We start from the raw sequence: 19,828 nt of genomic DNA, 5'->3' as shown, positions 1-19,828 counted from the left end.
TTGGATAAAGTAATTACAAACATTCTTTTATTGAGTCCTTAAAAACAAAACAACAGTCTACTCAAATGCCTGGAGAGGATGCTTGCACATGAACCCCAAAGCCATCTTAGAGAACATGAAACTGAGTAGTGTGCCAATAACTTGGATCCTACCACTGTAGTCTGTCTTTGGAAGTTGCTTCCACTGACCAAGCTCTTGTATAACAGGGTAAGGTCCACCATGGACATGACAGTTCAGCTGCTGTCACCATCACTGCTGATGATATCGCGCATATGGGACCAGTCTGGAGGTGCTTGGCGCGGCTGCTCCTCTTCAGAGTCCAGGGTTCGCTGATAAATCTCTCCTGGGGGGGTTCCTTCCCCTGAAGGGTTCCAGGCATTTCGTCTTCGTGGCCGGCCTGGGAGGTGGGGAGAGAAAAATCAGTTCCCGGACTCCAGGCTCTTCCTTCCCTGAAGCGGAAATTGTTTACCTGTACTGCTGATGATGTTGGCAACATCCAAGGCAGCCACTTCAGCTGCCTCTTCCCGCTGCAGCTTCAGAGCGCGACACTTCTCCAAGGAAGGGTTACCTGGAGCAGAAGCAGCTTGTGAGACCCGCCTCCCCAGTGCTCAGGCCCTCCTGTAGATCTCAGGCACATCCCTTCTCACCCTTCATGCCCAGTGCTTCCAGCTCAGCCCTGAGGACACTCAGGCGCTCCTTGTGGGAGCTGCAGGAACCCAGCAGCTTCTTGTAGTTTCGGTGGGCACCACAGGCTCGAATGTAACGCTTCAGTCTAGCCACAGCTGGGTGGTCCTCTCCACAGCGAAAGGCAGCCTAATAAGGAGTTGGCAGCTGAGGTCCCTTTTCCTGAGTGGATCCCACCCACCTGGTGTGTCCTCTCACCTTCTGACCTGTGGGTTCTGGACCTGAATCTGATGAAGATGAGGAACTTCGAGCCTTGCTCTTCTGACCTGTGGGTTCTGGACTCGAATCTGATGAAGATGAGCAACTTCGGGCCTTGCCGGTCTTGGAGTTCTTGTTGGAAGAGCGGCTCTTCCTCTCCTCTTTGGTGTTTTGTCCTGCCTGGGAGTCACTCACTTCCCTCTCTGTGTCACTGTCACCATTACTGCTGCCTAGGCTGCCTGACTTTGTAGTGCCTTGAGCGGCTGCTTGCTCCTGTGTGCTGTTACTGTCATCCCCGCTGCTTGTGCTCTGCCTCCTCCCGCTCTCGGTCTGGGTCCTGACTTTACTCTTTCTCTTCACCGAGTGCTCTTCTTCCTCCTCACTGCTGTCCCCACTGCTTACTGGGCCCCCTTCCTTCTCTGCCTCGCTGTCTCGCAAGCCTCCAGTTGGCCTCCCAGGCCTGCTTTTCTGCTTCCGCTCCCTGGCTGTTCTCCCTGCTCTGTTATTTCTCGATCTGGGCTCACTAAGCTCTTTCTTCTTAGCTGGGCTCTCTTCTCCGCTCTCTTCACTCTCCTCCTGGCAGTTAGCACCTGTGCTTCCCTCCACCTTTGCTCTCTGCAGCCCAGCCTCCCCCTCACTGCTCCCACTCGCTTCCCTAACCTGCGTCCTGTCTGCCTTGAGTGGTGCTTGCTTGTCTTTGGCCCTGGCTTGCTTTCTAACCCCGCCCTTCTCTTCTTGTCTCATGTCCTCCTCTTCCTCAGTGACCTCACCTGATCTAACAGAGCCCTCTGCTTCCTCCTCACTGCTCTCCTCCAATCCCATCTTTGCATCCAGGTCTGTTTGGTGGTCTTCATCTGTGCTCTCAACTGCTTTCTTTAAGGCTCTTCTTAGACATGTCTTCTTGGTTGTCCTGTTCTTTGTTGAGGGTCCTGAGCCGTCTGGACTGGATGGTGAAGAGCTGGATTCTGAAACATGGGGACGGGGCTGGGATGGATTCCTCCCTCTCCTTCCAATCTAGAATAGGATGCTTCTAGATCCACTCTGGTTAAGAGTGAAGGGCAGGGGCTGGTGAGATGGCTCAGTGGGTAAGAGCACCCAACTGCTCTTCCGAAGGTCCAGAGTTCAAATCCCAGCAACCACATGGTGGCTCACAACCATCCGCAACGAGATCTGGCGCCCTCTTCTGGAGTGTCTGAAGACAGCTACAGTGTACTTACATATAATAAATAAATAAATCTTAAAAAAAAAAAAAAAAAAAATTTAAAAAAAAAAAAAAAAAAAAAGAGTGAAGGGCAGCAAGAAGCACCACAGCTGTGGCCCCAGCTGATTCCTGACTCACTATCCCCCAAGCCCCAGCCTTGCAATTAATACATGCGCCTCGCCAATGATGCTGGAGTCACAGACAGATAAACAGGGAAGAAGGCACTAACCTGACTCAGAATTAAAGCGGAACCTTTTCTTCTCTGGGTTACTGCAGGGAGCAGGAGACCTCTTCACTTTGATAAAGCCTGGCTTTCCTTCCCTGGTACCAGCATCCGCCTGTGGGTGCAGCATGAGGGCAAACCGAACCAAGATGCCCTGCCCCAACCCCTCAGCAACAAACCCTATCTCTGCTGGCCCGGGGTTAGACCCACACCTGCATTTTCGGCAGCTCCTCCTCCACCAGCCGCTTCAACGCCTGCCTCTCCCCAGGTTCAAGATGATCCCGACCCACGTGAATCAAAAATTTCTGTCGCACGATGGAGTGCGTAACGGAGCTACAGAGACACGTGTCAAGACAGAGTTCCAGCCTAACCCCTCCCCTTCGCAACCGACTCTAATACCCAGACTCTATGCACCTGAGGTCGGGGCAAGCTCGAAAGAAGCTGCGAGTGAATTTTCGCATCTCATCTCCCGGCGCCATTTTGCGTCACCAGGGATTGGTTGCTCCCGCTTTTTTTTTTCTTCCGGGCCGTTTTCCCGAGTGACAGTAGTTTGCGCACGCGCAGTGCCGCCGCTTCGTGAGGAAAGGGACCGTTGAGCCTCCGATGTGGAGCACTGGGACGGAAAACTTTGGCAGACCTTGCTTTTTCCTGAGCAGCTGGTGGGTCTTGAGCGAGGTTTCGACTCTTTACTAAAACTACGTGTTAAAATTTTCGCTAGAAGCCGGTTCGGTGCCGGCAGTCTCTATAATGTAATCAGTTCAATCAACCCCTGTGGTCGGGATTAACAAGTTAGGTCGCTTGTTTCGAAAGGCAGAAGGGAGAGGGTATTCTCGCCAACATACTGAATTTCTGGTTATATTCTTTTGGCTCCAAATCTTTATAAACAGTTTACAATCAATAATTGCGCCTCCCAGTGTCCAGCTCCTCTGTGACCTCAGCTCACCGCGAAGCCACTGGAAGCAGCGTTCCTTTCGGGTCTTGCCCAGGAGGGCAGGCGGTGTGATTACGCTCCCCGCGCGCGGAGGACGCTGGGAGTTGTAGTCCGTTTCATACCGCGTTGCAAAGTCTCCGGAAGTGGAGGTGGGAGAGGCCGGGCGGACTTGGGTAGCGGAACTCTACTCCGGGGCGTTTCTCCCTGGCGGGTCATGAACGGACCAGCGGACGGCGAAGTGGACTACAAAAAGAAATACAGGAATCTGAAGCGGAAGCTCAAGTTCCTCATTTACGTGAGTGCCGGCATGGGGCGGTTGTGGAGTGTGAGGCCTAACTCGGAGAGGACCTCAGTTTACCCATGTGGTAAAGGGGGTGAGTAGGGAGAGATGTCTCCGGGTTCTGGGTCTTTTACGGATTGCTCTTGGCTCAGCACCCGCCCTGTCCGCCACAGGAGCACGAGTGCTTCCAGGAGGAGCTCAGAAAGGCGCAAAGGAAATTGCTGAAGGTTTCCCGAGACAAGAGGTAAGGCATCTTGTGGGCACGAGGGCACTGTTACTTCCAGGGAATCCGTTCTTACGCCGTCCCGGAACAGGACCCCAAATGCATGCAGTCTTAGGAGGGTCCAGTGGGTCTCCTAGGAGGGACTAGGTAGGGCTCAAGACCACCAAAATGGTGATACCCACCCTCCTTCCCACTTGTCTCAGTTTCCTTCTAGATCGACTTCTGCAGTATGAGAACGTGGATGAAGACTCCTCCGGTAAGCAAAGTCATGATCACTTTTAGGAAGAGATGAGATACTGGCCCTTGAAAACGTGTTCCTGGGTCCACCCTCCTAGGGTCCGGAAGCTGATGCAGCCCCTTCAATGGTTCTTAAGCCTAGTTGCTGCCTTCTGTCTCCTTCTTCCTGTTTTGTCTTTTTTCACCCTACGGGACAAGGTTTCTCTGTGTAGTCCTTTTGTAGACCAGGCTAGCCTCAGAAATCCGCCTGCCTCTGCCTCCCAAGAACACACCACGCCTCTGGATTTTCAAGTATTTCCTTATCCACTGTGTTCTAGGTTCTGTGCTTGACACAGGCTAGCAAAATGAAGGAAGCCTCTGGCTGCTTGTCATTTCTATCAGTTGCCTATAATAAGTGAAAAAGTAAACTGTAGTGCATGCCAGAGGCAGATATATAGAGTTTGTTACTGAGGCCCAATCTTTAAGAACAAAGGAGAATAACAATTCCTGAAAGCTGTCCTCTAATCTCAAAACACTCCCTATAGCATGTAGGTATCTGCACAAACACACTAATGGTATTGAAGTGGTTTTCTAGGATTTTTTTAGAATTATTTATTTTATGTATATAAGTACACTGTAGCTGTCTTCAGACACACCAGAAGAGGGCATCCAACCCCATTACAGATGGTTGTGAGCCACCACATGGTTGCTGGGAATTGAACTCAGGACCTCTGGAAGAGCAAGCAGTCAGTGCTCTTAACCACTGTACCATCTCTCCAGACCACAAACTAGGATTTTAAGTGATGGCTAGAGCTTGATGAGGATTAAAGACGGCAGTAACTGCAGAATAACAGGCTGGCGGTTTCCTCTGCAAAGAGTCAGGAAAGTATTTTGTTTTATAAAATACTGTCATTGAAGCAAAAACTGCATAGCTCATGTGAAAGCAGCCACAGCCAGCATATTAGGAAACAAAACAGCTCTTGTTTTCTTAGAATTTTTATTTGTGAACATGAAATTTTGTATTTTATGTAGTTTCATAATCTTTATAATGTTTTGCTGTTGTTGTTGGGGTGCAGTCTTCATTTGTAGCTCTAGTTGGTCTTGAACTCACAATCTCCTAACCAGGCCTCCCCGGTGCTAGAGTTTCATGCTTGTGCCACACGCCCACCCACCTGTGTGGTTTATTTTTTAAGATACTTATTTTATGTGCATGGGTGTTTTGCCTGCCTGCCTGCCATGCACACACAGTCCCTTCGGAGTTATAGACAGTTGTAGGCAGTGAAGCGAGTGCCAGGAACTGAACCCAGGTCCTCTGCAAGAGAAGCCAGTGCTGTGCTCTTAGCTCCTGAGCCCACACCTAGTTTCTTTTGAAATAGCTTGTTGAGGAGCACAGACACTTGTTGCTGAACCTGACTGCCTGAATTCAATCCCCAGGACTACACTGTAGGAGACACCGGTTCCCTTCAGCTGTACTCTGACCTCCACATTGAGTGTACCCATATGCACACATAAATAAACGTAACTTTTTTTTAACTTAAATTTAAGTTTCAACCTAGCTAAATGAAACTGTGTTTCAAAGGAAAGGGGGGTGGGTTGTGAAGCAAAGTTAGGTGGAGCAGGCCTTTAATCCCAGCCCTTCTTGAGAGGTACAGGCAGGAGAACCAGAAGTTCACACGGCTACATAATGCCGTTAAGTAAAAATGAAAAGCTACAAATGCAAAAGCCACCTGGGCATGGTGCCTTGTATCTGTAATCCCAGCACTGGGAGGCTAAGACAGGAGGATAGCTCTTAAGTTCCAAGCTGGCTTGAGCTACAAAATAAGACCCTGTCTCAAATAAAACTAAACAAATGAGAGCCAGTTAGGCCTGGGGAAACATATCTCTAATGTTAATACCTCCACTAAAGAGTCAGCAGCGTGAGAGCCGGCCTCGTCTACATATTGAATTCCAAGCCAGCCAGGATCACCCAGGGCCATCTTAGTCAACAGTATGTTCCAGCTTGTAGAGCACATAAAAGCATGTATGATCTGAACTGTGTATGAATGAGAAAAAAACAACTTTATGAGGTTTAGGAATTGAAGTAGCAGCTCGCCTGTGAATTCTAGGTGAGCGATGTTCATGAGTGCGGTTGGTGTGTACAACAAGAACAGAAATACAGATTGCTGGTTTTCCAACCTAAGTTTGTTGTTGTTGTTTGTTGTTGTTTTGTTTTACAATTAACTTTAAATTGTAGGCAAAGAGCTAAAGAGATGTCTTTGCAGTTAAAAGCACCTATACTCTTGGAAAGAACCTCACATACAAACACATAAGCATAAACATGGGGAGAGAATAGCAGGAAGATCTGAGTTCAAGGCCACCCAGGGATGCACATACCTTGAGCGTGTTTCAGATATAAGTAAAGGATCCAAGATAACATGTATCATCTTGTGTGGTGAGTGCTGAGGGAATGGCAAGCCTCCTAGGAAGAACACTGAGCTAGCAATTAACCGAAGCGCCAGAGGCCCTGGATCATCTCCTTAGGATTTTGGTGTTTTTTGGTTTGGTTTGGTTTTTTGAGACAGGATTTCTCTGTGTAGCCCTGGCTGTCCTGGAACTCACTCTGTAGACCAGGCTGGCCTCAAACCCAGAAATCTGCCTCCCAAGTGCTAGGATTAAAGGCGTGTGCCACCACGCCTGGCGCTTTAGTGGTTTTGAGGGGTCTCTAGATAAGGAAAATGGAGCAAAAGCTGAGGGTTGCTTAAAGGCACATGAAAGAGCGGCCTGTGATGGTCAGAGGATCTCAGACCTGAGTTCAGATTCCGTACACACATTCCGAGCTCCATGAGCTCATCCGGGAAGCACAGGTGATGGACTTACCACTTCCCTGCTTAAAGAAACATCAGAAGAGTGTAAATGAGCTTGGCACGTCGCATGTGGTGACAAGAGTGCCGTGGAGCTTCCAGTGTGAGAAGTAGATATGAGAGCCGAGGACCTCCCCCCCCCCCTCTCTCTCCCCCCCCCCCCCCCCCCCCCCCAAGCACATGCTCACATGTGTGCCAGCGGGGAAGTCACCATAGCACTCTCTATGGTGTTGAGGTTGCAGACCTCCAAGGTGGATTGGGAACTCTACAACCCCACTGACCAGCCCTCCCCACAGATTCAGATGCCACTGCGTCTTCAGATAACAGTGAAACAGAAGGGACACCCAAGTTGTCTGACACGCCAGCCCCTAAGAGGTAAGCAAGCAGGAGCCAGAGTCTTCCAGGGCAGGGAGGGGATCTGGGCTTTCCAGCTGCCTCTAACTCTCCTCCCTATCCTTCTCCAGGAAGAGAAGCCCCCCCATGGGAGGTGTCCCATCCCCTTCCAGCCTCTCCTTGCCTCCTTCAACAGGCTTTCCCCTGCAGACTTCTGGGGCCCCCTCCCCATACCTGAGCTCGGTGAGTTGGGACCAAGGCTAAGAGGCAGTGTGCTACTGTGCCTGGGAATGCTGTGGGTGTCATTTGGGCAAGGGTGAGTCCTTCCAACTCAGAATGTGTCCACATGTGGCCAGCAAGTAACCTGTGGCGGGTGTGAGTCAGGGCTGCCTACTCTTGGCTGTGTAGGACTAGGGGCAGACCCAGGACACAGTCCTGCTGCTGTCCCTTCCTTCTGTTCTCAGGAGCCTGGGAGCCACACTCATCAGCATGTCTTTTGTTTTCCATTCTCCTGTGTACATTTCCTCCCTTCACCTACTCCATTTCCCATCTCCATCTTCCTGCTCCCACCTGCAGCTGGCTTCTCCCCCTTACCCCCCATTCCCTTCTGACTACCTGGCCCTGCAGCTGCCTGAGCCCAGCCCCCTGAGGCCCAAGCTGGAGAAACGGCCCCGCCTACCCCGGAAACTCAAGGTACCCTGATGTGGGACTATAGGGAGGGGCCACAAAGGCAGGACTTGGATCTAAAGGAGGCTTAACACTAGGGGGCATGTACAGGAACTAACTGGTTTTGCTTGAGAAAAGGTCTCTTGTAGCATTAGTTAGGAGGATAACTTGAACTCCTGGTTCTCCTGTCCCCACTTTCAGGTGCTAGGATTACAAGTGTATGCCACCACACCTGGTTTATGCAGTGATGAGAGTTGAGCCCAGGATTTAGTGCATGCTAGGCATACCAACTGGGCTACACCCCAGCCCAGTGTCCAGGAATGTTGAAAGGTTAATTTGAATTGCTTAGTCTCAGGCCAAGGCTCAGTACTGAAGGGCAGAGTGGAGGACTGTGCTAGCAGTGGTACAGTGGTCTGGGAGGACTCCCAGTTAGGAGGCTTGAGGTCCTGCCTCAGCCTGCCTGTGTGACCAGGACCTGTAGCATGGCTAGAGGGAAGCGTCTCTGTACACGTATGAGTACTGCATGCAGCCCTGGAGCTGTCAGGCTTGTGGGGTTTAGAGTCTAGTTAAGGCTCCCACAATTCAGAACACTGTGACTCTGAGCAAGTATCCTAGACTCAAAGTGATCAAACCAGGTAAAACCAGCAAGTGTTCCTGGAGCACCTCCTGTGTCGAATATCCTAGCTGGAGTGATGCAGCTGTAATAACAAACACTGAGACAAACCAACCCTGTACAGAGCTCCTGTTCTAGCAAAATTGGCACAAGATCAGTAAGATAGATTGGCCCTAGTAGGAAAAAGGAACCGAATGGATGGGACTTAGAGGAGGATAACCTAGGGTGCTATTGAGTGCGTACAGGAAGCAGGCCACAAGGAGTCTGGGAAAGGGTTTCAGTCCGGTGAACATGCTCCTTGAAAGATGAGGAAGCTGGGTGTGTGTCCTTAATCCCAGCACTATGGAGACAGAGGTAGGTGAATTCTTATGCGTTCAAGGCCAGCCTGGTCTACAAAGTGAGTTCCAAGCCAGCCAAGGCTGCATTGTCAGGATGTGTCTCAAAACAAGCAAGCAAGAAAAAACAAAAACAAATGGGGAGGAAGCTGGGCCAGTGATGAGAGCAGATAAGTGCCAACATGGGCCTGAGGGGCTAGAGAGACTAAGGCTTATATGGGAGTGGAGCGAGAGCTGCTTGGGCAGGGAGCAGGGCAAGGTCTGGTTCAGCTTGCATTTTTAGACACATAGACAGTATGGCTCTGTGGAGACCGGCCTGGGTACAGTCAGATGGTGAGAAGGCAGTGATTGCAAGAACCCTGCAGAGTGCACCATGGATCCATGTCAGAGAAGGTCTGCGAGGTTTCTGGAGAGGCCCAGTTTGTGAGAAGGAGAAGGGATCCCAGGATTCCAGACTCTTACCCGAGAGTGAGATGCAGACTGGCAGCTTTCCTGAGATGAAGAGGATGGGAGTAGCGGATTCTAGAAGGGAGACCTGTGGAGAGGACATCTGGAGATGCTCACTAGACAGTGCCTGTGTGAGCTGGGCCTCTGTAGGGCTGTCTGAATGGAGAAGTGGGAAGGCTGAAGGTAGAGCCCTGGAGTGTGAGAAGCAAGCCTAAGCTTATGAGACATGGTAATGCCCACCAGCTGGGAGGCAAAGCTGATAGGAACCAGGCTAACGAGCTCTCGGTGCTCTGACAGCACAAGCAGAATCAGAGAGTGTATTTATAGTGACTGAGAGTGTGAAGGCTGCCTGGCATGGTGCTGTACACCTTTTAAGTCCAACACTTGGAAGGCAGAGGCAGGTGACTCTATGAGTCTGATGCTATCCTGATGTACATAGCAAGTTTTAGGCCAGCAGGGGCTGTATCTCTGTCTCAGAGAAAGAAGGAATAGGGAGGGGAGAGAGGAAAATAAAGAATGAATGAATGAATTCTTGGGATTAGAAAAAGGACTCAGTGGTTAAGATGGTTTGCTGCTATTCCAAGGGACCCAAGCTGAAAAGCAGTTCACAACTACCTGTACTCTAGTTCCCAAGGATTGAGTATGAATTCTTAGGACTATGCATGTGGCTCAGTAGAAGTTCTTGCCTGGCATTTTCGAAGCCCTGAGTTTGACCCCTAGCACTGGGATAGTGACGTATACTGGCCTTTGCTGAAAGCATTCAGGACAGTGGGAGAAAAGGCACAGCAACCTAGGGCAGGTAAGAGCTTGGGCATGTTTGGATGCGGTGACTGTGTTGGCAGGGAAAAGCTAGAGTCAAGTGCTTTTGCTTCCGGGCACAGGGAACCATGGAGGAGCTAACGGAGTACAGGGTCGGTAAGATTAGGAACGTCCCGGGGTGAGGGGGGTGGGGAGGTGCAGTGCAGCTGAAGGACACTGAGAGGTGAGGGAGGCCTCGATGCTCACACTGAAGTTCTAGGTGGGCGACAGAGGAGGTAGCAAGGGTGCTGGAGCTTTGGCCTGAGCTGGACTTGAATCCAGCACTTTCACATACTCACCGTGTGACCTTGGGCATGCCACTGAACTCTGTTTCAGTCATGGAGAGGCTAAAATGAGTGAAGGGCGAGAACATAGCCTGTCTAGCCAGTGCCTGTGCCTTGGCAGCCCCATAGAGCCACATTGGCTGCTCTTGGTCATGCTGAGGAGTCCTGGGGAGTTAGGTGGTGATGCTGAAGGGACCCTGTAGACACCTGGCCCCCTGGAGTTGTCCTCTTTAGTCATGTGTATGCATCCAATTCTCTGTGCGCTCAGTTGTCTCGGTTACTTTCCCATCGCTGTGACACTTATTTGGGACTTGTGGATTTAGAGGACTAGAACCCGTGAGTCTGGGGTGGGCAGAGGGGAGAGAGAGAGAGAGAGCACCTGAGCTAGCTGAGAAGACTGCGAGCTTTCGGAAAGTCCAACCTCACGCCAGCGACACATCTCCTCCAGCAAGGCCAGCTACTTACGCTGTACAGTGTCACCAGCTAGGGGCCAAATATTCAAACATAAGAGCCTATGGGGAGGCATTCTCATTCAGACCACCACAGGGGTCCTGGTTCTTTCCAGAGCTGGCTCTCCTGTCTGCCATCCATGTTTTCTGAGACTTCGCCTTCTCTAGCTCCCTCACATCACTCCACAAGCAGAGGTAAGGGAGGGGGTCCTTGAGAAGCATAGAGCAGCCCACAGGCCAAGCAGGGATGGCAATGTCAGGAGGTCATTGTAGAGACCACACATACGTGCTACTTGCTACCCCAGCCACATGGCCACCTTGGGTGCTACACAGTGAGGGCCAGCACCCTATTCCTTTAACTTCTATTTCCACACCAGTTCCTTCCTCTGACATATGACCCCACCTCTCTTCTAGGATGGTCTATAAAGTAGAGATTATTGGTAGACATCACTTAGGCCATATTAGGTGTTCAGTTTACGCCCATGGCGCATGAGCTGTCAGAAGCATCCAGAGAGTTCTCTCGAGGGAGGATGTGTGAGGACCTGGCAGGGTGGGGCAAGCAGAGTCCTTTCACCCTTAGAGGACAAGGCGTGACTTTGACCAATGGAATGGAACCAGCCTGTTAGGCACACTTCACTGCCCATCCTGAGGGCAGCCAAGGCCAAGGCCTCAGGCAGAGGAGTGACATGCTCAGGTTTGTGTTCTAGAGCGATCACTCTGGCCGCAGTGTGGAGGAGGAGCTGGAGCTGGGAGAGGCTGAAGGCAGGGAGTCCAGTTAGGAGGCTGGTACCTAGACCAGGTGAGCTGAGAGAAGGTCCTGGCCCAGGCTGGTGGCTGCTGGGGTCCCAAGGAGGGGCTCATCCACAATGTCATAGAAACTGGGGAGCAAAGCTACTGCTTAGGCTTCTGGCTTAGGTAGCCTGTGATGCCTACTGTAACCCAGTGAATCCCACAGGTGGAGGAGGGAGAGCCGACCAGTGGTGGCAGGTGGTGCCCAGAGGCAGGAGGAAGGTGCTGGTCCTGAATCTGGCTGTAACTGCTGGCACAGAGCAACCAGAGTGCCTTGCTAGAAAGGGAAGAGCCCAGCTTTTCTGTCAGGCTCCCTGTCAGACTCCCCTCACCCCATCCCCATCATGCCTCCATCACTGCCCCTCACCCCAGGAACTTCATGGCGTGAGACTGAGGGGCTGCGGTGGGCCCCCGCATACACCTTAAATGCCTTTCAGTGGGCACTGTGCATCTTCCTCGTGCTGATGCATCTGACTAGACCTCTTTACGTTTCTCCCCCTGCTGCAGATGGCGGTTGGACCCCCTGACTGCCCTGTGGGTGGGCCACTGGCTTTCCCAGCCAGGGGTTCTGGTGCCAGTGTTGGGGCAGCCCTGACCCCCCTGCCTCCTCCCAAGATGCCTCCACATACAATCCTGAGCACCGTCCCTCAGCAGATGTTCAGCGATGCAGGCAGCGGGGATGACGCCCTGGACGGAGATGACGACCTGGTGATCGACATTCCAGAGTAGCCACCCAGTGCCACCTGCCAGGCACCTCACAGCACTCCTCCTGTGCCAGCACACTCAAGCCCACTTCCTCAAGAGATGTTTATTGATGCCCAGTTGCCATGCTTCGGCCACTGACACAATCAGAAAAGGCGTAAACATGCACATGTCCCCGAGGAAGGCGGCAGGGTCCTGCCCTTACATCCCAGCCCCATCCAGGGAACAGTTATCTAAGCGAGTGGCCAAAGGGGTCTGCTACATCTTAGGGAGGTAGAGACCTACGGTGGCCGCCCCTTTAGAAGAGCAGCTGCGCAGGGCTGGGGTTTAATGAAGGCTCTGTATTAAAGAGTTGGCTCTTCTTTCCTTGTCCTTTCCTCTATTTGGAAACATCCTCCTCTAATCTTCCCTAATCCGATCCCCTCCCTGTGGGGCAGGGGACCAGGCAGCCTGGAAAGGCCAAGAAAGGAGCTGCAGGATGGGGTGGGGCACTGGCAGGAGACTCCCACGTGGCCCTGTGCACGGGTGGTTGCATATTTGCAGGTAACAGCAAGGCAGGCAGGAGGAAGTTTGCATATGTGAATATAGCTCTCCACAGTCCCTCACAAGAAGACAGACCCGTCACAGAGACTCACAAAATAAGACAGGTAGTGTGGGGCAGGGGCATCCCACCCCATGTAAACGTGCAACACACTCGTGCGAAGGTTGGGTACTGGACCCGGCCCCAGAGGGCCTGTGATGGACAGCTGCTGTTCCCTCAAGCCAAAGGGTAAGACCCTGCTGCAGGGGGCAGCTCGCTGGTCAGCGTATGCCAGCGCTCCAGGGCTGTGTCCGGCTGATGGAGACAGTCATTCCAGTGTTTCTGGGCCTCTCCCCGGGCTCCTGGCCCCAGAGACACACCACCTGAAGAACAGGCAAGGCAGGCCAACGTGTCAGCGCCCACTCTCCTCCACTTCCCTCAGGGCACCTGGTGGGCTCCGCCACTCACCTATGAAGTCATTGGATTTGCCGATGTCGTAGTCCCAGACTGTGACCTCCAGGGTCTTAGTGGCCAGAGTGGAGAGTTCGATCTCATAGAAGAATTCCTGAGAACAAAGGCAGGCGGTGCTTTCTGTGAGGCCTTCTAACCACATTGCTGTCCCCAGCCCAACTATTTCTACTCCCTGACATTTTTACCTCATTAAATTCTGGATTTAGCGTCTTCTTCTTTACACATGTTTTGTGCTTGGATTTCTTATCCACATCTGGTCTCAAGTACCTAGGGGGTGGAGAGAGGAACGTGAAGTTGGTTAGAGACAGGCTAGGCCCCAGAGCAGTTAGGCTGGGGTCAGGCTTGGGCAAGGGCTCACGTCTTCACATAAGGGTCAGAGTAGCCGTTAACATCCATTGCAGCCAGGTGCGCACAGCGAACAATGCCCACCAGCAGCCCATGCCGCCGAGAGCTGTAGCTGAGGCTCAGCAGGATGCGCCCGCGCTCTTCCAGCAGCCCAGGTCCCTGCTCTGCCTGCTCCAGCTGCCAGAGAAGGAGGCAGAGGTGAGTCTACGGGCTCTCCCCACCTCCCATCCAGACAGGGCTCTCTGCATCACGTGCCTCACCTCCTTCAGGTAACAGGATATACCCCTCAGCGCCGCAGACATTGAAGAGGGCGAAGGAAGCTGAGGTGGGGGGAAGAAAAGGTTCTGGCAAGCTGACCTTTCCAGATCCCCTCCCCCATACCTGTTAGCCCCACACGGACCGGGACCTGGCGCTCAAGGCAGATGTTAAAATGCTTCTTCTGTGAAGGCTTGAGGCGCCGGAGGGGCACTCGGATCTCCCCAATGAATTCATTGTGGCTCAGCTTGTCCTCATCACAGACAGAGATCCTGGCAGGGAACTGCAAGGTCAGGGCCCCTGGGTATCTGAGCCCCACTCCGGAGGGAGAAAAAGGTCCTCCCTCGGACCAGTCCCAGCTCTGCCCTAAGTTCACCTCATCTGTAAAACCGGGTGGGAGCTTGAGAAGGGTAAGTGGATCTGCCCAAGGCTGTCCAGTATCTTATCAAGAATCACCCAGCGGAACAGGGCGTCCTCACAGCTTCTAGAACTCCAGTCCCCACCTGGGGACAAGCGCCAGCTGAGCGCTACATGTGTGTCTGGGTGGGTATGGCCAGACAGTGGTAGGAACCAGCCAGTGACTCCTGATTGACTTGGGTGCCCTGTTTTTTCCCCATTTGAGCAAGGCCCAGGTGCAGCAGTATGGTGTTGAGACAAGAGTGGTTGTGGTGTGAAGGTGTGTTGAAATTCCAGCCCTGCTCATTACCCATGTGACCTTGGGCAAGCCAAGTCATCCAAGTGTCCTCACGCTGCTGTCATGAGGATTAAAGCAGAGACATGCTCCCTAGGAGCTGGGTACGGTGGCACGAAGTCCAGGGCTAGCCTGGGCCAACCCGGTAGAAACAACACACTGCCTGTGACCTTGAGGGTCCACTGTCTACTGTGAGGCCAATTTTGCTGCTGCTATCTTCGTCTCTCCCATGATAAGAAGCCCTCTGCAGCTCTCTATTACCCATGAGTAAAGTTTCTCCTGACCTGGACTCAGCTGCCACACTCCCCTTTAGAGGTGCTTTCTCACACCTAGGGTGATGGCAAGTTCTCTCACCCGGAAGACTTTCCTCCTCAGATTGTAGGTAGATATGGCATAGGGCAGGCAGCCTGGGATGTGTAAGGCTCTGGGAGGGGGTCTTGGAGAGCAGAGAATTTTTTCCAGAAGAGGCATGTTTGGGGCTGAGCCTCAGATATCAAAGACTGAGGTTGGCAGGGGAAGCCAATAACTTGTAGGCACAGCTGAAGGCCTTTGGATGCCAAACCCAGGCCTCGGCTAGAAGACCTGCAAGAACATTTGAACCTGCTGCTGAGGGGCTGGGGAGCCACTGGGTATGGTGGGGTGTCAATGAGACAGGCTTGATGGGACATAAAGAGATGGACCAAACAAACAATGCCAGCTTGCCCAGAGGCACTGCCCTCACCTGAGCACCTTGTGGGTGATGTCGTCACCCGTGATCCCACTGTACGTCAGCTCCTCGTTCCACACAGGGTTCAGTGTGTTCCTCTGTGTCTTGGTTTTTAGCTTATTGGCCTGGGGCATGGGGGACAAAGGGTTCGGATGCATGGACCCTGCCAGGCCCCAAAGGTGGGGGTAGGAAGGGACCCATAAACCAAGCCGGTCCTGGAAGGAGACGTACCTTGCAGGCTCCTGGCAGGAGGTGAAGCTTAACATAGGGGTCAGCCAGGCCATTGAAATCCATGGGCTTGAGGCCCTGGAGGACAGAATGAGGATGCAAAAGGGACTTTAGACCCCCAAGCCTTTCTCCCGCCTCCTGCAGGAGTAGATTCCCCCACAGATACATACAGTTCCAGAGATGCAAAAGGAGCAGGAAGGAGTACCTCTGATTGGGGGGAAGATGGAACCTCTCCCCAAGGGTGACAGCCTAGGAAGGAGGGATACACACCTTGGCCCTGAGGATTCTACAGTGCAGCATGCAGGAAGCCTGATCATAGAGAAGGTCAAATTCCAGTGTGCCCAGGGCAGCTGCAGAAAAAGGGCGAAGAGAGAGAGAGAAGGTAGTATGAGTCTTTGGTCCAGGTCAAGGTGTGAGACCTGGTGGCTAAAAGGATGTGTCCACATCTCTGCTGGCCTGCCAGTGTACGTGCAGGAGGCTGAGCAGCCATGTGCATGCCTGCGTCTAGGTCCCTGGCTCGGCCGCAACTGTCTGTGTGGGTGGTGGAGTGTCTCAGCAGAAATATTGAATATTGAGCCTTGCTGAAGCTGTAATCTGCACCCAGACTGCAGCTGTGGTGGCGGGACTGCCCTCCCTCCTCCCCATCCTCCAGGCACACACATTCAAGGAGGCTGCTCCCTCCCGCAAGCTCGCTGAGCCCCCAGACTCACTGGTATCATCCGAGTCGTAGCTGTCTACCTCAGCTCCATCGTCGGGTGTAGTGGCCCCAAGGAGAGCCGCAGGGGGGGCCAGAGCCAGAGGGGCCAGATGAGCTGGGGCTTCCCCGCAGCCCGTGCTGCCGCCGCCGCCACCCTCTGGTCCTGGCCCCCTGCGAGGGAAGTAGTCGGAGATCTGGCGGATGGGCCTGATGGGTCCAGGGCACACGTTGATGGCCATGTGCTCCTGGATGTTGATGGTCATGCGATCGCCCCTGCGGCCCCTCATGCAGCACCTCTGGCTGGGAGACGGGTGTAGAGCTGGAGTGGCCGGCTGGGGTCTGTAGAAACCTCACTGCCCTCCCTTCCTGGGTGTCGAGGGAGAAGATAATCTGCGCTGGCTGGTGGGCAGGCAGGAGGCCTGGCTTCACAAGGGGCTGGGTGGGTTGCCAGATCAGCCCTAAAGCAGACAGGTCGTGACTCCCCCTTAACCCTGCTCACTACCTGCACACTGTCCCTCTGTCACCTTTCCAGGGTTTTCCTCTCATCCTGGGCTCTCCCTCTGTCCCCGTCCCCTCAAGTCCTCCAGAGACCCCACAGCTTCCCTCCTTTGCTGCTCTGAAGCTCTGGCCATCTTCTGCATCAGGCGCGGGGCTGGCCAGGGTGTCACCCACCCCTCTAGGCTTCTCTTCACTCAGCCCAAGCTTCTGCCTGCCTGCCTGCCTGCCTATCCCTAACCCGGGTCATCCGTTCTCCCAAGGTAGGGACCCCCTGCCTCGTTTTCTCCGCCTCTCACCCTCACCCTCACCCGCGCTCCCCTGGCCGGTCCAGCCCCCGCACCTGTCCCTGAGCCTCCAACAGGTGCCCGGCACGGGCGGCCCGTGGGCGCAGGCTGGGCGGCGGCGGCGACTGCGGCGCGGCGGGCGAGGACCGAGCGAGGAGCGGCGCGGGGCGGGAGTGGCGGGAGCTGCTGCGGGCGGCCGGGAGGGGCGCGGGGCGCAGAGGGCCAGACACGGGCCCCAGAACGCACGCGAGTGCACACTCGACACGTGTGCTCGCGCTCACGCCCGCCCGTGCGCCTTGGGCCAGCTCACACGCGTGCACACTCACCCGAGAACTTGGCGTGCACCTCCGCGAGAGGCGCCCGGTGTTCCCCAGCTCCTCCCGGGAGACCCAGGCCCCCGCCCCGCCGCGCAACCCTGGCGCCTCCCGCTGCCCCGCCTCTCGCCTTCGCTTGCTCCCAGGGCTCCAGGGCCCGACCACCCGGCCTGGTTGCCATAGCGACGCTGGTTTCCACTCACACCCCCATCCCAGAAAGCATCAGAGGGGAAAGGAAAGGGCAGCTGTCCTACCCCTGGGTGTCCGTGGGTGTGGCTTAGAGATCCGCAGTGACCTAGGGACCCGCCGGCGAAAGAGGAGAGACCTGCTCCTGCCGCTCTGGGGAACCACATTCGAAAGAAGACTGGCTTTCCCATCCCTCCTTCCATCTTGTGATTCAACTCAGCCCTTAGGACCTAGGTCTCTTTATCAGACCCACATCTCCCACCACCCTCTGTCATCTCCAGTTCTGTCCCTTGAACCTTCAGTTACCACGAGCTGCCTCCTGCCTCTCGCCACTAGCCTTCTGTCTTGTTTTTTTTTTTTTTTTAATATCTTAATGGGCATTAGCCAGATGGGGAGCTTGAGTTGGCCTTGAACTCCTGAATCTCCTACCTCACTGGGATTACAGACTGTGTGCTAACAGGAGGCTTCAACCCTAACCTTTGATTTTCTTTCTTTCCTGAACTTACCTCCTGGAAAGACCAAATCCTCAGAGAGGCCCTTCAAGCCAAGAATCCCCTGGCCACAGCTGGCAGGTAACCTTCCGTTTCAGAGCCTTGCCTCCACCTCTAGGATCCTTTGCTCCTGAGAACTGCCTTCCAGGTCATTACAGTCACCTGATCCTAGCAGTCTTCTGGAGTGCACACACACACACACACACACACACACACACACACACACACACTCATATCTCTCTATATCCCTCTAGCCATAACCCTTAGACTCAGCTCTGATGACAGTTTAATCTCCCGGTTTACAGCCGGGGAGTTGTGGCAGAGAACAGGGGCTGATTCATCTCGGACTGGCCTGACACTAAGTCAGCCTCACTAAATATTGGGACTCAACAGAGAAATTTTTCTGCCCAACATGTGACTATGCTTAATACTGACTAACTGTACACTTGAACATTATCCAGTCCTGCGGCCCCTGGTACAGTGTATGGTCCCTAACACCAAATAAAAAAGATAACATGGGCTGGGCATGGTGGCACACACCTTTAATCCCAGCACTAGGGAGGCAGAGGCAGGCGGATCTCTGAGTTCGAGGCCAGCCTGGTCTACAAAGTGAGTTCCAGAACAGCCAGGGCTACATAGAGAAACCCTGTCTCAGGGAAAAAAAATAATAATAATAATAACATGGTAGTTGTTACATGTAAATTTTACATGTTTGTATTTTAAAACTTTTTAAAAAGAATAATATAACGTCACATTATATAACACAATACCAGTCACCTGTGAAATGGGCAAAATTCAAGCCTCAGCACTCTTAACTTACTAATTAAATGAGTTCATGGCACTTCTGTTGCAACCGATCTGACACTGGATCACAAACACGCATGCTCTTTGGAACTCCAGCTCTCTGACCTTATCCTAGCAATACACCCAGCAATATACACAATAGTTCAAGATTCTTACCTACAACTTTTTTTTTTTTTTTTTTGAGATAGGGTATCTCAGTATAGTCCTGGTTGTTCTGGAACTCACCCTGCTTTTAGACAAGGCTGACCTCAAACTCAGATCCACCTGTCTCTGCCTCCCAAGTCCTGGTATTAAAGCCATGCACCACCACCAACTGGCTTACCTACAACTGCTAAAAAGAAAACAAATGAAATGTGCATGAATGAGAATCTGGTTAAATCAGCTATGACATAATTTCCCATATCAAAATAGTATACAGCCATGAAAAATGAGGCTTCTGAGATACACACACACATACACACACAGTTGTCTTCATATTCTCTCTTTCACTTAAACCAAGATGCAGAGTGCATAGCAGCCCATGGGAATGCTGCTGTTTGAATGAGGGGAAGACCTTACACATGTTTAATTGTTCATGTGTTATTTCCAGAAGACTGCACAAGAAAATGGTAACTATGGTGACCGCTAAAGAATGAGGTTGCTGTGGAACAGGGAAGGGCAAGTATAGGAAAGATTTGGCCTCCAACATACAACTTTCTATATGGTTTTTCCTTTGAGATGGGGCCTCACTATGTAACTCTGGCTGGCCTGGAACTCACAGTGTAGACCAGGCTGCCATCAGAGATCTGTGTGCCTCTGACCGTAGGTACTGGGAATAAAGGTGTGAGCCATCACATCCGCATGCTTCTGAATTGTGCCATGTGTCTGTATCCCTTCCAAAGAGCACACTCAAATCACAAACATTTGAGGGTGTGAGGTGACTCAGATGGTAATGGCACTTGCCACACAAACCTGAGTTTGCTTCTAGGACATAACATGGTAGAAGGACGGAGCGATTTCATACAAATTGTCTTCTGGCTTCTACATGTGGGACATGGGAAACACTTACACAAATCAGTAAATATTGAAAAGGATTACAGTCATCTTTGTGTGTAAGACCAGACTCGGCCTTGTGTCGACAAAGTAT

General features: G+C 52.7%; 3 protein-coding genes across 9 annotated transcripts; 1 reads left to right on the top strand and 2 right to left on the bottom strand.

Annotated features, from left to right (window-relative positions):
* Nucleotides 1–5: 5 nt before the first annotated feature.
* On the bottom strand, nucleotides 6–2,884 carry Hirip3 (HIRA interacting protein 3). The gene is made up of 7 exons (XM_021166446.2): nucleotides 2,721–2,884; nucleotides 2,519–2,639; nucleotides 2,313–2,421; nucleotides 883–1,847; nucleotides 648–813; nucleotides 470–568; nucleotides 6–397 (listed from the first exon to the last, which is right to left on the bottom strand). Exons 1-7 carry the CDS (start codon nucleotides 2,783–2,785, stop codon nucleotides 234–236), a joined length of 1,689 nt encoding a protein of 562 aa, XP_021022105.1. The 5' UTR covers nucleotides 2,786–2,884; the 3' UTR covers nucleotides 6–233.
* A 9-nt stretch (nucleotides 2,885–2,893) lies between these two features.
* On the top strand, nucleotides 2,894–13,423 carry Ino80e (INO80 complex subunit E). The gene is given in 9 exon segments (XM_021166448.2): nucleotides 2,894–2,965; nucleotides 3,221–3,288; nucleotides 3,291–3,532; nucleotides 3,691–3,761; nucleotides 3,944–3,996; nucleotides 7,093–7,171; nucleotides 7,261–7,372; nucleotides 7,706–7,822; nucleotides 12,018–13,423. Coding segments are annotated over 9 exon segments (1,020 nt in total). The 5' UTR covers nucleotides 2,894–2,909; the 3' UTR covers nucleotides 12,240–13,423.
* Doc2a (double C2 domain alpha) lies at nucleotides 12,304–17,557 on the bottom strand. 7 transcript variants are annotated; one of them, XM_029480123.1, is made up of 11 exons: nucleotides 17,476–17,557; nucleotides 16,139–16,491; nucleotides 15,699–15,778; nucleotides 15,432–15,506; nucleotides 15,216–15,325; nucleotides 13,949–14,075; nucleotides 13,809–13,868; nucleotides 13,562–13,725; nucleotides 13,389–13,470; nucleotides 13,201–13,297; nucleotides 12,304–13,115 (listed from the first exon to the last, which is right to left on the bottom strand). In XM_029480123.1, exons 2-11 carry the CDS (start codon nucleotides 16,410–16,412, stop codon nucleotides 12,970–12,972), a joined length of 1,215 nt encoding a protein of 404 aa, XP_029335983.1. In that variant the 5' UTR covers nucleotides 16,413–16,491; nucleotides 17,476–17,557; the 3' UTR covers nucleotides 12,304–12,969. The 7 variants fall into 7 exon arrangements, with proteins under 7 accessions (XP_029335983.1, XP_021022106.1, XP_029335981.1 ...); XM_021166447.1 differs by lacking the exon at nucleotides 17,476–17,557 and adding an exon at nucleotides 16,964–17,443 and having other exon boundaries at nucleotides 16,139–16,583; XM_029480121.1 differs by lacking the exon at nucleotides 17,476–17,557 and adding an exon at nucleotides 17,234–17,311.
* Between the last annotated feature and the right edge of the window lie 2,271 nt (nucleotides 17,558–19,828).

Source organism: Mus caroli, chromosome 7 (genome assembly GCF_900094665.2).
Source record: "Mus caroli chromosome 7, CAROLI_EIJ_v1.1, whole genome shotgun sequence".
In the NCBI taxonomy this organism is placed as follows: Eukaryota; Metazoa; Chordata; class Mammalia; order Rodentia; family Muridae; genus Mus; species Mus caroli.
The sequence above is the reverse complement of the archived record's forward strand: the minus strand, read 5'-3'. Positions and strand labels throughout refer to the sequence as shown.

Bases quoted from the DNA above. Each gene is read 5' to 3' on its own strand.
- Hirip3 (XM_021166446.2), bottom strand. From the start codon at position 2,785: ATGGCGCCGGGAGATGAGATGCGAAAATTCACTCGCAGCTTCTTTCGA. The intron at 2,640-2,720 runs GTGCATAGAGTC...GTGTCTCTGTAG, and splicing joins CGAGCTTGCCCCGACCTCAG to CTCCGTTACGCACTCCATCG. The intron at 398-469 runs GTAAACAATTTC...CCCACCTCCCAG, and splicing joins CAACATCATCAGCAGTACAG to GCCGGCCACGAAGACGAAAT.
- Doc2a (XM_029480123.1), bottom strand. From the start codon at position 16,412: ATGAGGGGCCGCAGGGGCGATCGCATGACCATCAACATCCAGGAGCAC. The intron at 15,326-15,431 runs GTACGTCTCCTT...CCCATGCCCCAG, and splicing joins TCCTGCCAGGAGCCTGCAAG to GCCAATAAGCTAAAAACCAA. The intron at 13,116-13,200 runs GTGAGTGGCGGA...CCTGTTCTTCAG, and splicing joins CAAATCCAATGACTTCATAG to GTGGTGTGTCTCTGGGGCCA.